General features: G+C 47.6%; 1 protein-coding gene across 2 annotated transcripts in view; it reads left to right on the top strand.

Annotated features, from left to right (window-relative positions):
• Nucleotides 1-16,293, top strand: part of LOC137432886 (IQCJ-SCHIP1 readthrough transcript protein-like) — a 406,244-nt gene that overhangs the window by 320,103 nt on the left and 69,848 nt on the right. For both annotated transcript variants that reach the window (XM_078783701.1, XM_078783702.1), the window contains one exon: nt 14,188-14,306. In XM_078783701.1, coding sequence (XP_078639827.1) covers nt 14,188-14,306 — 119 coding nt within the window. The remainder of the gene's footprint in view (nt 1-14,187; nt 14,307-16,293) is intronic.

Here is a 16,293-nt window from a genome sequence, read left to right as displayed (position 1 = left end):
ACACATATTTAGCCTACATGGAATAAGGAAATACACTATTTAAAAGATATATCATGACCTGCGTGTAAGTTTCATGGAATTAACTAGGAGGCCGGCTACGACCATTATTTACATTAACAGGGTGTTACCATACTTTTGTAACGTTCACATTGTAACGTTTCCACATTCGTTACACTGCACCCTCCTTTCTTCAGGCCCATACTCGGGCCTACTAAACTTTAACTTAGTGTGACACGTAGGTGTAATTCCCTCTACAATTAACCTGACCCTGAGTGTGACAATTTTAAAACACAAATAAGTATGTCCCCCTATTGCATTGCACCCTGTCTAACAGACTCAAGCCCACAGCTAACCGAATTACGGAATTATTCTCAAACTATACATTTACGGTGGGGAGCATTATTTACAATGACGTGATTTCTTATTTACAACGCAACCCAGGACCTGTTTTTTTTTTTTTTTTTTTTTAGGGAACAAGAGAAAGAAATTCCTGTTGGGAGGGAGGAGACAGCACGCATTGCATCGATGCACCAGTACCAATACCACCAAAGCACCCAAAAGCACCAAAAGCACCACAAAGCACCAAAAGCACCACCCGGTGCGCAGTCACCATGGTTCATAATAAACACAACAAAACAACTGGTGGTGGTCTTCTCTTTCTCTGCTGGGCCGATGTTCTTCCCGACGTCTTCTGGCTTCATGCGGCCTAGTTGGAAATAATAAAAAGCACAACTTGTGTCCATTTTTATTTAGGGCCTCAGGGGCCAACTAAGGGTGGTCCACCTGTTTGGCATAGGTGCCACCTTACCGAGGTCCGCAAGCAAGATTCCCTGGCCACTATGGCCGGTCTCCAACAGAGGTGCCCTGCCCCAGAACCTGGGGTCCATCAAGTGGTACTTGGCCGCAGAACAGCGGTCCATAAAGTGGTACATCAACGCAATGCATGCTGGTTCTGGGAATCTCGGGCGCACAATGGCCACCTCACGCACGCTCCCATCGGCACCCAATGGCGCACAGGTCATGTGGGAGACAAAAGAAAGACAATTGAGCGAGGGGTAAGGTCACAAGGGTACACGTCAATAAGGCAATGCAAGGTGAAATGCGTACGGAGGGCGAAGTGAGAAAGCTCGTCCCTACCGTACGTCACCCCCCTGTCACCTACTCTACCCCTGCCCTTGCCCTTACCCCATATGTACAAAATCTACACATTACCAATTCGTCACTACTGTCACGTCTTCCCCATATTTCCCCTATACCAAATTCGTCACCACAATCCCTCTACTTCAAAATTTGCCATCACCAATTCATCATCAATCCTCATAAGGAGGGAGAGATGGAATTACGCACAATGTCACACCCACGTCATGATGCGTCTCACAATCCAAACATTTGCATCATAAAAAATAATCAAAACATGGCATGGTGTGGAGTACCTGTCACCTCAGGTGAGTGGATGCAGATGGTGTGAGGAGATCCTTCATCCTAACTATTTTCTAAATGACTTTAACACACTTTACACTACCCGGGGTCTTTCCCTGCCAATCCATTGGCCAACTTACACTATGGGTTCTAATAACCAATTCCCATTGACCAAACTGTGGTGCTTCTCAATTTGGGGTCTCACTCCCCCGATTCATCTCCCGGTGCTCTCGCACAATTTCTGGGCTGCGACGTCTAGCTCTCCCAACAGGTCTACCCACCTGCACACCTCCACCACTGTAGTTGCCACCCGAGCTTACCTAGCTCCTCACCCTAACCTAACTAACTGGGGACAGCCCCTCTACTGGCTCTGTCACCCCATGGTGCCCTCTGGCACTGGGCTACCCGGGTCCGTCCTCCGGATCCTCAGGCCCCATCCACAACAACTACTACCGGCTCCCAGAGCCCACCTGCGGCCTCACCTGGCCGACATCCTCACAGTGGTGGAGTGCCCAAACCAACTACACACACTAACAGGCTACACGCCCAGCCATTTCCACAACACTAATGCACCCATCCCCATACCATTCTGCCACCCGCACCACAGATGCCAATATCCAACCACAATTTACCTGTACCCTCTACCTAACACTTACACTACCCGCCCCGGGTATCCGTGATGGGGGTCCACTCTTCCCCCATTCACACCTTCGCACCATCCACTCCACTCCACAATTTCCACCATTCTCACTCCACGACCATCCATTCCACTACTCCAGATATTCCACACTACCATTTATTCCACACAGCCACATACACCTGTTGTTGCACACCTGTGCCCTCACACCTGGTGCCACCTGCACCCTCCTTTCTTCCTGGACCATTTGGTCAACACAACACGCAATCACCACTACTCCCTCATACACTGCTCCACACACCTGTTCAGTTGCACACCTGTGCAATCACACCTGTTCCATTCTCACCTGTTCAATCCTCACACACACGGCATCATCTCAGCTAACTACTCCCCTCTGAAACTTGCGCTTCCCAGTCGTCCCTTTAAACTATTGCGCTCCCACGTCATTATAATCCACACTAATCTACCTGCGTCCCCACTACAGGTATCAGTCACTAACTAAACTTAACGTTACCTAATGTCATCTTCGCTAGATCCCTACAATTATCCAAGCCCTCCCTGGCTCGGTTGTCATAGCCACCCCATAAACTATTGCGCATTTGCCCCCACCTGTGAGGGATGGTGGATTTGCCATCCCACCACATCGGGGGTCTCTCACTATAAATTTTGCTCGTCCAAATTCCAAACAATTCAAAAATTTTCCATTTACTGCCAATTCTACTCACTTTTCTAAATTTCGTTTTAAATCACTATCACTATCACCATCACAGTCCACTATATCCTAGCCTCGGTGCGTCGTGACATCATTAAACTCGGTTCGTAAAGCCGAGCAATGAATTCGGGTGGTTTGGTTGCCTGCAGGTTGAATCCGTCCGGCTTTCGGTTCAAGGGAGGTGGTTTGGTTGGGCCGAGATTCCACGCACCGTCTCGGCGCGGCACCTTGCGGTCCCGGGCCCGATGGCTCAATCTCCCCTGGTCGGAACCCCGTCCCCACGAGGGGGCACCATTCCGCTTCCTCCCACTCGCCCTTGAACCGGACCGGTCGCCTCGCCCGGCAAAGCCCGGACTCGACCGTGCGGGGCGGGGCCAAGCCCGAATCGGCAACGACGCTTCGAAGAGAAGCGACACAGCATCGATCCGCGCTGGGCCTCGCACCCAACCAAGCACCCCTCGCACCGAGTGCTCGCATCGGCTATCCGTCGCTCTAACCACTAAACCGGTTACCATCGGTGCTTTACTTGCATGCTTACAAGCATACGCTACCCCTTTCACCCTCACAAAACCTGGCGTTCCAACGCCGTCCGTACATTCCACCAACGCTCTCCCTGTTACACACCACACCTCTCGCGCACACTTTGGTCCACACCTCTCCTCCGTTACGTCCTCCGTAACACTCACCATGGGCGTGCACTCTTGCATCCACCCACTAACGCGCTCACATGGGCTCTCCCACACCCGCGCCATGACCAACTCAGGTGTGCTTCCTCGCACACGTTCCACCACCACCTTACTCTCCGTGTCACACTTCGTACACCCCGACGTGCATTCTCGCTCGTACTCGGTTTCACACTCGCGCTCCGATGTGCCCTCTCGCACCTGCGCCATCACCAACTCACTATTCGTGTCACACTCCGTACACCCCGACGTGCATTCTCGCTCGCACTCGGTTTCACACTCGCGCTCCGATGTGCCCTCTCGCACCTGCGCCATCACCAACTCACTATTCGTGTCACACTCCGTACACCCCGACGTGCATTCTCGCTCGCACTCGGTTTCACACTCGCGCTCCGATGTGCCCTCTCGCACCTGCGCCATCACCAACTCACTATTCGTGTCACACTCCGTACACCCGACGTGCATTCTCGCTCGCACTCGGTTTCACACTCGCGCTCCGATGTGCCCTCTCGCACCTGCGCCATCACCAACTCACTATTCGTGTCACACTCCGTACACCCCGACGTGCATTCTCGCTCGCACTCGGTTTCACACTCACGCTCCGATGTGCCCTCTCGCACCTGCGCCATCACCAACTCACTATTCGTGTCACACTCCGTACACCCCGACGTGCATTCTCGCTCGCACTCGGTTTCACTCCCACACTTTATAACACACCCACTCGCCGACGCACACTTTTTCCTCCCACGCCTGCCATTTCCACTCACACGGGACCCTTCACCAACGCCCGGATGCTTCCTCGATCCCAAGCGCGCGAAAATTCTTTTGTCGCTAAACATCCTCCTGCAAAATCTACCCGCACAATATACAGCACGACTCACCTGGGGGATCCTTTTCTCCACGCGAACCTGCAAACTTCCATTCGGGTTAAGCACAGCATCGTGATGTGAGCAGGGACTTTGTACATAATCCCTTTCTCCCTGCAATTCCCGGGCTACCTCCGTCATCTCTTCAATTTTAATTCCCAGCACTGCTTTTTCTTTATTAACCTCGGCGACCGCTGGCTTTAATAAAACACCCTCCTCTACCTCATCGGTCGCCGGCTTTTCCAAACCCCGTGTCGCGATTTCTACCCCCGTCATTGTACCCGCGCTTTCCTCCGCTTCGCTCAACCGGCGCTTCTCGACCCGCGTTACTTCCTTGTGCACCCCTGGGACCCTTTCGCCCAACTTGCGGTCTCTGTCCCTCTGCTCCCTTGCCTCTCTATCGGCCCTCATTCCGTTCGTTGTTGCTTCAATTTTGTTTAACAATCGCTCACTGTTAGCCCTCCTTTGCTCACTATGAGCATCCATTTTTGCCATCAATTGGTCCATAAAAAATCGCATGTACTCTGGCATCTCTGGCTCGGCTGCCGCGACCATGGGCGTGGCTAAATTTGGTGCCGCTGTAACCACGTGCGCGAGAGCGCCATTTTGTGCACCTGATACCCCCTCAACCGCCTCCTCATTGCTCCCCTCCATTTGATCCTGGGTTACTCCTAACCTCTCCTCTAGCTCACCCACCGGCATTCGATCGCCTTGATTGTCCATGGCGCGATCTCAAAATTCGGGTTTTGCTTTATAAAACAAAATAAATTTCGGCAGCTTGTAATTTTGAGCGCGTTAAGCGCGCTTCGGGTCCGATTTCGGGTCCGATCTCCCTCCTCGACACCAATTGTTACTCTAATAGTACAATTGGTGTTCCAAAATTTGGGCCTAACAAATTTAGTCCCAGGTCCGAATCCAACTCCTCGACACCAATTGTTACAGACGCGGCTTTAGATGTTATATTGACCGAGCGGTGGTGTATTTAACCGCGTCCGAACAGTTACTCCCCGATTAGAACCCGATTCCACCCGACGTTGACCAGATCGCCCCACAGATATTCAATCGGGAAATCTCTAAAGCGACCGAAAGAGAATGAAAAAGAAGAAGAAGAAGAATACGGAGGAAGAACAGATTTATTATACACACACAAGCAATGGATGGAAGAAGCAGTAACACAGCGAATCGTTAACTTACACTATTCATTTTTACTTAGCCCCAAGACAACGAGCAGGACAGGACGTTCACACTTACACAGGGGATAATGCAGGCAGGTAGGGCTTGAGGTGGATTGCTTGAGAGGGAGGCAAAGTCGGGAGGCCGCAGCTCGCAATTCCTCGCGGTTTTGGCGGGAAACCCTCCGTCGTGTATCCACTGCGGTAGACGTCACGCGCTGGTTCGGCACACCTGCTCCTCTTCTTGGGGTGGAGCCGTCTCCCTCCTTTCAGCGCGTCTCTCCAAAGCTGGTTTCCTTGCCGAGTACCTCTCCTCTTTGGCTTGGAGCGTTTCGCATCTCACCGCTCCTCTTGGTGCCGCCTCTTTGCTCCTCCCAGGTCATCTCGTAAAGCAGTCCCTTACAGTCGCTTTTATCACCTCGGGCGAAATCAAGCCGCCGGCTCCGAGGGCACGCCTACCGGGTCGCTCACCGCGGTGTTGATTGGCAGTTAGGGCTGGTTCACTCCTTACCTCTTATGACGAGGTGGAGACACGCCTTTCTTCTCCGACTCAAAGCACATGGGCAATGGCGGCCTGCGGGATTGAAAACAACTCCCCTTTTGAAAGGAACTTTGGAGAGCGGAGATGTTTGGGGAAATTGGAAGGGCCTACGCTTATTTTGTTTGATACAATGCAAAGTCAATCTAGTGGGAAACACATATTTAGCCTACATGGAATAAGGAAATACACTATTTAAAAGATATATCGTGACCTGCGTGTAAGTTTCATGGAATTAACTAGGAGGCCGGCTACGACCATTATTTACATTAACAGGGTGTTACCATACTTTTGTAACGTTCACATTGTAACGTTTCCACATTCGTTACAATATATATATATATATATATATATATATATATACATATATATATATATATATATACATATATATATATATATATATATATACTGTTGCGAATATGGAATTTGGCCTCCATATCCGCTTGTAAATATTCCCCTATTTTCTCCAATACTCCCCAACTTTCCCCAATCCCCCATTCCCTAGTCCCATTGCATGTAAATAACAATCAGTAGAGCCGACCTTCCCCTTATTCCCCCATTAAATGTCGTGCCCAGGTCCACCGCACCACACGTAGACAACTTTCGGACATCTTCCTAGTTATTCTTATTCTATGTCAGTTAAGGCCTCGTCTCCATTAATTATGACTCTTCGTTGCACCAGAATGTGATTATATGGCATCAGTAGTGAGTTTAGGACCTTTCCCATACCTCCTTCCATCTTCTTCCCCAACAATTACAACAACAACAGAGGAGATGGCGGCGGAGCGGGGGAGGATGCGTCCTCCCACCGGCTCGATTAGCTCCAGACCATGCGCTCCACGGGGTTACCACGAAGGGGCTCCTTGTCAGCTCCTCGTCAAGGGCGGAGCCTGGTAAACCCCCCCGCACGCACCCAATGAGAAGCAACGTGCCGATTCCACGAGGCGGAGCTAACGAGCCGAGGGCGTGTCACTCCCCGCCGGATATACGCGGCCACGCGCCGGATGTGAAGAGAGATGCGCACCCAGCTTGGAGAAGGAAAGCCACCTGCGAGCGCTGAGTCAGATGCGCACCCAGCTTGGAGAAGGAAAGCCACCTGCGAGCGCTGAGTCAGATGCGCCTCAGCTTGGAGAAAGAACGTCGCCTTCCGAGCGCTGTGACCTCCCTGCATCTCTGGACCGGACCGAGTCGATTCTGCCTTGAGCCAAGAGTGCACCTTGAGCCATCGATACCCGCTGTCCTTTTCATCAACCCCCGTGTGAGTCAGCCTTTTGTCCCGTTTATCTGTCGTCTGTTGGGGTTAATATAAGATTGTGTCTAAGTGCTTGTCTTTCTATGCTGTCCCTCTTGTAGTTGTAATCTAACCTTCCGCCTTAATATAACCTCCTCCGGAGGTCTTGAGAACTGAACCCCTGGTGTCGTATTGTGTTATTGTAATCCAGCCGGGTGTCTTCTTTTTCTTATTGAGCCAGCATCGCGCGACTTCGTCAACGTCGAGTATAGTCGGGTAATTTGTGCGGACACGACGGCCATTCCGCTCGGCCCACTTTAACATCAAAGTCGTGTCTGTAACAATACATATATATATATGTATATATATATATATATATATATATATATATATATATATATATATATATATATATATATATATATATATATATATATATATACTGAAACGCAAAAGAAACTTACCACCTTTGAAACCTTTAAATATCAACAATAACACTGCGTGTAGTAAATGTGTGAACTTATTTGTGGACAATAGTGTCCTCACTGTCAGACAAAATGGTCACGGATGGTCACTTGAACCTTCAATGGTCACTTCATAGCACAGCTGTTGAACAGCCGTTTTGACTGTCAGTGATTAGCCAAGGGGTACGGGATGATTTTAATGAGCTGCACGTGATGTCTTGATATTGGCTTTAAAAAGGCCAGTGCAAAATGGGCATTTCAATCAACATGCCACGATTGTCAAGGGATCAACGGCAGCGTGCCCTGGGCATGCTGCAAGGCGGACTGAGCTACCGTGAAGTGGCACGTCGCCTTGGCTGTTCACACCAGACGATATCGGCCCTGGTGGACAGAGACACCCTCCACAACTCTGCAGATGACAGACCTCGATCAGGGAGGCCAAGAGTCACCACTGCAAGGCAGGACAGGCAGATGGTCCGAAGTCACCTGCGGGATCGATTCCGTCCAGCATCCCGCACTGCGGCAGAAACTCCGGGGCGTGCAAACCCACGGATCTCCAATTATACTGCACGAAGACGACTGCATGACTATGGTCTGACTGCCAGAAGACCATACAGAGGCCCCGTGATGACGGCTGCCAATCCCCGCAACCAACAGAGATGGTGCCAGCAGCATCAGCGGTGGACCTTGGCGCAGTGGAACGAGGTCGCTTTCAGTGACGAGTCAAGGTTCTGTGTGGACAGTCCTGATGGGCATGAGCGTGTCTGGAGAAGAACTGGCGATCGATATGCCGATTGTTGCGTGCGTCAAGCCAACAGGTGGGGTGGCCCAAGTGTGATGGTGTGGGCCGCCATATCAGGCCGGTACAGGACGCCACTGGTGGTTGTGGATGGGAATCTTAACGCCCAGCGGTATGTGGATAACATCCTGCGACCTCATCTGCTGCCATTCCTGCTAGACCACCCAGAACTGAGAACCTTTCAGCATGACAACGCTCGTCCCCATGCTGCTCGCTTTACCACTGCATTTCTCCAAGGCGAGAACATCAACACCATGCAGTGGCCTGCGCTCTCCCCTGACCTGAATCCCATAGAGCACCTGTGGGATGAGCTTGGGAGACGCGTAGTTGGCAGGGCCAGGACACGGGCAGAGCTGTTTCATACATTGAGGACTGAGTGGGACAGAATCCAGCAGCAATCCATCCAAAGACTGGTAGGCAGTATACGCCGACGATGCACTGCCTGTATCCAAAACAATGGTGGCCACACACGCTATTGAAAGGGGACTGACATTGCACCCTGTGCTGTTCTGTACTGTAGAACAAATTGATGAGATGGTGTATCTTGGTCAAAAACTTGACATGTCATCAATAAAATGCCAATGTTCAAATTAGCAATTATTGGTTTGTTTTATTTTGAACTGTTACAATTTTATTACATTTCAAACAAGTCAGACCATAGTCATGCAGTCGTCTTCGTGCAGTATCATTGGAGATCCGTGGGTTTGCACGCCCCGGAGATTCTGCCGCAGTGCAGGATGCTGGACAGAATCGATCCTGCAGGTGACTTCGGACCATCTGCCTGTCCTGCCTTGCAGTGGTGACTCTTGGCCTCCCTGATCGAGGACTGTCATCTGCAGAGTTGTGGAGGGTGTCTCTCTCCACCAGGGCCGATATCGTCTGGTGTGAACAGCCAAGGCGATGTGCCACCTCACGGTAGCTCAGTCCGCCTTGCAGCACGCCCAGGGCACGCTGACGTTGATCCCTTGACAATCGTGGCATGTTGATTGAAATGCCCATTTTGCACTGGCCTTTTTAAAGCCAATATCAAGACATCACATGCAGCTCATTAAAATCATCCCGTACCCCTTGGCTAATCACTGACAGTCAAAACGGCTGTTCAACAGCTGTGCTATGAAGTGACCATTGAAGGTTCATTCTGGGTCCCGTGATGACATCACCATCCGTGACCGTTTTGTCTGATAGTGAGGACACTGTTGTCCACAAATAAGTTCACACATTTACTACACGCAGTGTTTTTGTTGATATTTAAAGGTTTCAAAGGTGGTAAGTTTATTTTGCGTTTCAGTAGATATATATATATATTTATATACATATACAGTATACAGTCACGTGAAAAAGTAAGTACACACCATGTAATGTTTTGACTTTTTCAACATATTTCAACATACAGCTATTTGATCTTTATTTCAACAATATTGATAGATAAAGGAGATATAATACAACAAATATCATGAAACATGTACATTTTGTAGTCCATTGTATAATTTAAATAAACATAAATGCAAATTTCACATGTGGAAAAAGTAAGTACACCCTTCGCTCTAATAGGTGGTATTGCCCCCTTTGGCAGAAACAACCTCAAGTAGGCGTTTCTTATAACTGTCTACCAGTCTCTGCCATCGACTGGGAGAAATTTTTGCCCACTCCTCCATGCAGAATTCTTTCAGCTGTGCGATGTTTGAGGGGTTTCTTGCATGCATAGCTCGTTTCAAATCCCCCCACAACATCTCGATGGGATTTAGATCCGGGCTTTGACTTGGCCATTCCAGAACCCTCCATTTCTTTCTTTTCGGCCATTCCTTGGTGGATTTACTGGTATGTTTAGGGTCATTGTCATGTTGCAAGGTCCACCTTCGGTTGAGCTTCAACTTTCCGACAGATGGCCTCACATTATCCTCAAGCACCATCTGGTACAATGAAGAATTTATAGTGGAATGAATATATGATGGTGAGCTGCCGAGGCCCTGATGCTGCAAAGCTGCCCCAAACCATAATAATTCCACAACCATGCTTTACAGTTGGTATCAGGTTCTTGTGGTCAAATGCTGTCTTTGGTTTTCGCCAAACATGTCTTCTGGTACTGTGGCCAAATAGCTCTACCATTGACTCATCTGTCCAGAGCACATTGTTCCAGAAGTGCTGGTCTTTGCCTAGGTGTTCACTGGCAAACTTTACTCTTGCCCTGATGTTCTTTCTGGACAGCAAAGGTTTCCTCGTGGCACACCTCCCATGTAGATCAAATTTGTGCAGCCTCTTTCTAGTAGTAGATTCGTGCACTTTGACATCAACAGTGGCAAAAGCTACCTGTAGGTCCCGTGATGACATTCTGGGGTTCTTAGAGACTTCTTTCAGCATCTTGCGGTCTGCTCTCGGGCTGAACTTGCAGGGGCGGCCTGGCCTGAACAAGTTGGCAGTTGTTTGGAATCTTCTTCGCTTGTAGATGATCTTCCGGACAGTCGAATGATTGATTTCAAATTGTTTGGAGATCTTCTTAAATCCCTTCCCAGACTCGGCGGCATCTATAACCTTCTTTCTGAAAGCCTCAGAGAGCTATTTTGATCTAGGCATGGTGATGCCGCACACTTCAACAACAAAGAGCTAACCAAACTAAATGTCTGAAGTTTAAATAAGACAGGTTCCTCCAAGATCCTCTCTAACGATGTTCTAATCATATGCACCTGAGCTGGTGCATCTGATTCCAATTTTAGGGATTTGAAGTAGTGATAAATGTAGGGGTGTACTTACTTTTTCCAAATGCGAAATTTGCATTTATGTTTATTTAAATTATATAATGGACTACAAAATGTAAATGTTTCATGATATTTGTTATATTATATCACCTTTATCTATCAATATTGTTGAAATGAAGATCAAATAGCTGTATGTTGAAATATGTTGAAAAAGTCAAAACTTTACATGGGGTGTACTTACTTTTTCACGTGACTGTAGGTGTTTTGATGACGGTGACGTCACAGCGTGCGCTCATTCGGCTGAAGAACTGAAATTATAATCTGATTGGTTACTCTCGGCCGCATCCAGGTGACTCCATATAATGAGTGGATACCACAGGTAATGTACCGTGTGGCAGTCGGTGCTTATCGCTCCCATTAAGGTACAGCATAGCTGGATGGGATACCTTAATGGTGGTTCACCACTCATGGTATGAAATCGCATAATGACTGGTATATAACCGAAAGGTTTTCAGTCACAAGTGTATGCAGGCCTCACTGTGTTGCCCTGATGAAGCCCCAGAAAGGGCGAAACCAGGTCAGTAACTGTGAGTTTTATATGCACTTGTGATAGTATCTGAACTAAGATATAAATTACACACTGTCGGATGGCTCTTCCGGAGCTTGACAGGCAAAGCTCACGTCCATGACGGTGACGTCACAGCGTGCGCTCATTAGGCTGGAGAACTGAAATTATAATCTGATATATATATATATATATATATATATATACAGTAGTGACCCCTAATTCCGAACGCCCCTCATCTCGAACTACTCTAATTCCGAACCGTAAATTCGAGAAAATTTTGTCCCTAATTCCGAATGTATTTCTATAACCGAACCGCCAACATAGCGTTAGCGTCGTTCATATTTCCCGCCGCGAGCGTCGAGATTTTGAAGGCTTTGAAGAACCTATTGTGCCTGCTATTGTAGCATTGGGTCAGTCCATGGGCTTGGAGGTGAGTGAAGAGGATGTGGAGGAGTTAGTGGAGGATCACAACAAGGAACTCACCACAGAAGAACTTCAGCACCTCCACAAGATGCAGCAAGAAGAAGTGGCAGTGGAAATTTATTCAGAGGAGGAAGAGGGAGCTAGTGGTAACATTTCCAGTGCTGAAATTAAAGAACTGTGCTTCCATTGGTCTAAAACACAGGCCATTGTTGAAAGGTGGCACCCTAATAAAGCAGTGGTTAACAGGAGCATTAACTTGTTCGGTGACAATGTGATTGACCACTTCAGAAAAATTAAGAAAAGTCGCCAACACCAGGCAACTTTGGAGAGGTGGTTCTCTAAAGAAAGCAAGCCTAGTGAGCCCCAACCCTCTACAAGTGGTGTTAAGAGACAAAGAGAGCAAACACCAGAAGCACAGTCATCTGATGTTAGCTTGGAAGGTGCCTCACCTTCCAAGCAATAAAACCCTCTCCCTCCTTCCTCCTCTCCAGCTTCCACATGCACCATCAGAACTCTCCACTAAGGTAAATGCAGTTATTTTCATGTTAGTACATTTATTTCTTGTTATTATTATTATTATTATTTGATATTTAGGGCATTTACTCATCTTATTTTACCTTGAATCATGTGTATTTGCAGTTAACAGTGTCTTGATAATGGATTTTTGGGGTCCAGGAACGGATTAATTCACTTTCCATTATTTCTAATGAGGAAAATAGTTTCTAATTCCGAACTTTTCCCAATCCGAACTTCCGCTGGAACGAATTAAATTCGGATTTAGAGGTTCCACTGTATATATATATATTCACAGACTTGTCAACTGAGATTGTTTTCCTGTGATTTTTTTTTCTTTTACTTTCAGAATCCACAGGTTAATAACATACATGTAAGTGTTCTCAGATGAAAAAACTGTTGTATCACCTCCCTGATAATAATGTTATTTGACCAATCATATCAAATCATGTTCTTCGCTCCACTCTTTTAAAATGGTGAGACATTGCTGTCTGATGTTCTCCCCTATTTCTATTCTCACTGACTCTCCTCTCCAATCTCCTGTTCTTTGTAATGTTCCTTGTCTGCACATTCATCCCACTTAGCTACATAATCCTGTCTGTATGTCCCTAGTTATGTTGCCCATGCATTCGTTCCATCCTCATTTCTCCATGTCCCCTTGCATTGCAACTCTTTCTTTCTCTTTCTCTTTCTCTTTCTCATCCATTGCTGTGTCAATGTCACCTTTCTGTCATTCATCTTTTCCATGAGTTACAAGCTATGTAAACAAATCTATAAAACAATGGTGCTCACCATTTATACATTGTCTCCACCAGTGAGGTCTGAACTGTTCAGGCTGGAATTGCAGCTCCTAAACGTATTCAGGAAGGTCCTTCCGCGGTCACCAGATGCCTCCCTTATTGTGCCAAAAATGTTTTTTAACAGATAAATATTAGAAAATAAAACATGCGAAATGCTCAATTTTTTACAACTCGACGTATGATTTTAAGTCTTATCGTTTAAACAATTACAGAAAGATACAATGTTCCAATCATGTTGTGAACTTGTGCAAACCTTCCATGATGAAAACCACTTTTCCGAGCAGAACAGACACTTAAAAGTTTCGTTAATGTTTTTGAGATAATCACTTCATGGTTCAAATGAAAAAAAAGAAAAAGAATCAAGAAACCCATGTTTAATGGGGAATGCAGCCAACTCTTAATTAAAGGCATATATGGCAATGAGCCAAAGGACTAATTTCTCTCCCAGGTTTTGAAAGTGGTGGTTCCCCTTGATGTCCTTTATTGCATCCAACTCTTAAAACTCACGCTCATAATCAACCTCCATTGTTTTACTTGTGATTTTGGGCTTTTTACTAATTGTTCTCTTTTCCTACCTCATCCACCTTTTCTTACTTTCATTTCCCAAACTCCTCTTACTCTCGCTCTTGGACTCCTTTCATTTTCTTGCTTCCTCCTCTGCACCAGGCCCAGTGTACAGACAGGGAATCCATTCGGCAGAAGCTGGCCCTTGGTGGTTTTCTGGATGATGGACCAGGCATCTACACCAGCTGCAGTCGGAGCGGGAAACCCAGCTTGTCTGCGCGGTAATGCTCATCGTCCTTACCTTCCTTTGTATGTGATGTGATTTGTATGTGTCAAGGCTCGTATTCTGTCAAAGTGAACCTGTCCTAAAATGTATCAATGGGATATATATATACAGACTTGGCATTTAATATGGAATATTTTTTTTGTGGGGGTGAACTTACTTTTCAAGATGACTTAGAACCAAAAGTTCATTGGAATTATGTTGAAATTATTCTAGATTTTGTTAATGTGACCTTTCAAAGAAACAAAAACCACATTTGACATTTTGAAACCAATAACTTGATCCTTGAAAGTGATGTAAACTGATATCGAACTCGACCGAACTCTCTTATCTGTCTCCCTCTTCCAAATCCTGGTGGCGTCTGGTCAAATCTGTTTCTGGTGTTTGTTCCCCCTCCATCCCCTCCCTTACCTCAAAGGGATACACAGCTGACTCCGTATGTGAAAAAGCTGAATGCCTCAACTCTGTGTTTGCCTCCAAATCTTGTGTCCCAAACCCATCCCTCTCTGTACCCACCGTACCCAGTCATACCCAGCTGCTCCTGGACTCCGTGTCCTTTCCTCCTGACAAGGTGGAAAAGTTTATGTCAACCCTCGACTCTGATTCTGCAACTGGACCTGACGGCATCAGCCCACGGGTCCTAAAATCCTGTTCTTCCGCTCTTTCACTCCCTCTCTCTGTTCTCTTCACCCTCTCTTTTGCTCAAGGTCAACTGCCATCTGCTTGGAAATCAGCCAACATCACCGCTTTGCACAAAAAAGGTGCAAAAGCAGATCCTAGCAACTACAGACCAATCAGCCGTCTCCCAATTATCAGCAAAGTCATGGAATCCATCATTGCTTCGGATATGAAATCTTTCCTCTCCTCCAATGGCTTGATCTCTGATCATCAATTTGGTTTCAGACCAGGTCACTCTACTCTGGACATGCTGCTTCTGGTGTCTCAACAATGGATGGAGGTCCTCAATGCCAAACAGGAAACTAGAGCTGTCTCCCTCGACATATCACGTGCCTTCGATACGGTCTGGCACCCCGCTCTGCTCACCAAACTCTCCTCCTTTGGTATCCATGGAAATCTCCACGCATGGCTGGCGGACTTCCTCTCTCGTCGTAGTCAACGTGTGGCCCTGAATGGTTTCTCTCATCTCCTCTTCCTGTTCAGGCTGGAGTTCCCCAAGGCAGTGTTCTGGGCCCTGTGCTTTTTCTGGTCTTCATCAATGATCTCTCTGACTCTCTTGAAAATCCTCTCTATCTCTTTGCTGATGACTCCACTCTCTGCCGCTCCTTTCCTCATCCCTCAGATCGGCAGTCTGCAGCCTCCTCACTCTCTGCAGACCTGGACAAAATCACAGACTGGGCAAACAAGTGGAACATGTCTTTCAATCCTGACAAATCTCACACTCTTACGATGTCTCTCCGAAAAGACTGACTGGACAACCCTCCCATCTACTTTCTGAATAATCCTCTCCAAGAAGTTCTGTCACTCAAGCTTTTGGGTCTCACTATCTGCCATGATCTTTCCTGGGAAAACCACATTTCCAAGCTGGCCTCCAAAGCCAGTCACCGACTGGGCATCCTCCATCGTGCGAAGTCCTTCCTTGGCACACCTGAGCTCCTCACCATATACAAGGCTATCATCCGCAGTTCAATGGAATTCTGCTCTCCCCTCTGGGCTGGTGCTCCTGCCTCACACCTAGCTCGTCTTCACGCTGTTGAAACCAAAGCGTTCAGAATCATTGGAATCTCCCGCGATGACGCTATCTCCGAGGGCCTTTCACTTACTCACCGCAGGCAGGTTGGTGGTCTTTCCGTCTTCTACCGACTCCTCTCCGGCCTTGCTCCCCCAGCTCTCTCTGGGCTCTGTCCCCCAAATATTCCTACAGGTCGCACAAGATCTGCCAGCAAGCCTCTGATGGTTAAACTGCCGAAATCTCGGCTCTCTGCTCACCTTCACTCCTTCATTCCTCTTTTCTCCCGCCTCTGGAA

The sequence above is a fragment of the Myxine glutinosa genome, chromosome 8 (assembly GCF_964187855.1).
Source record: "Myxine glutinosa chromosome 8, kmMyxGlut1.1, whole genome shotgun sequence".
Lineage (NCBI taxonomy): Eukaryota > Metazoa > Chordata > Myxini > Myxiniformes > Myxinidae > Myxine > Myxine glutinosa.
The sequence above is the reverse complement of the archived record's forward strand: the minus strand, read 5'-3'. Positions and strand labels throughout refer to the sequence as shown.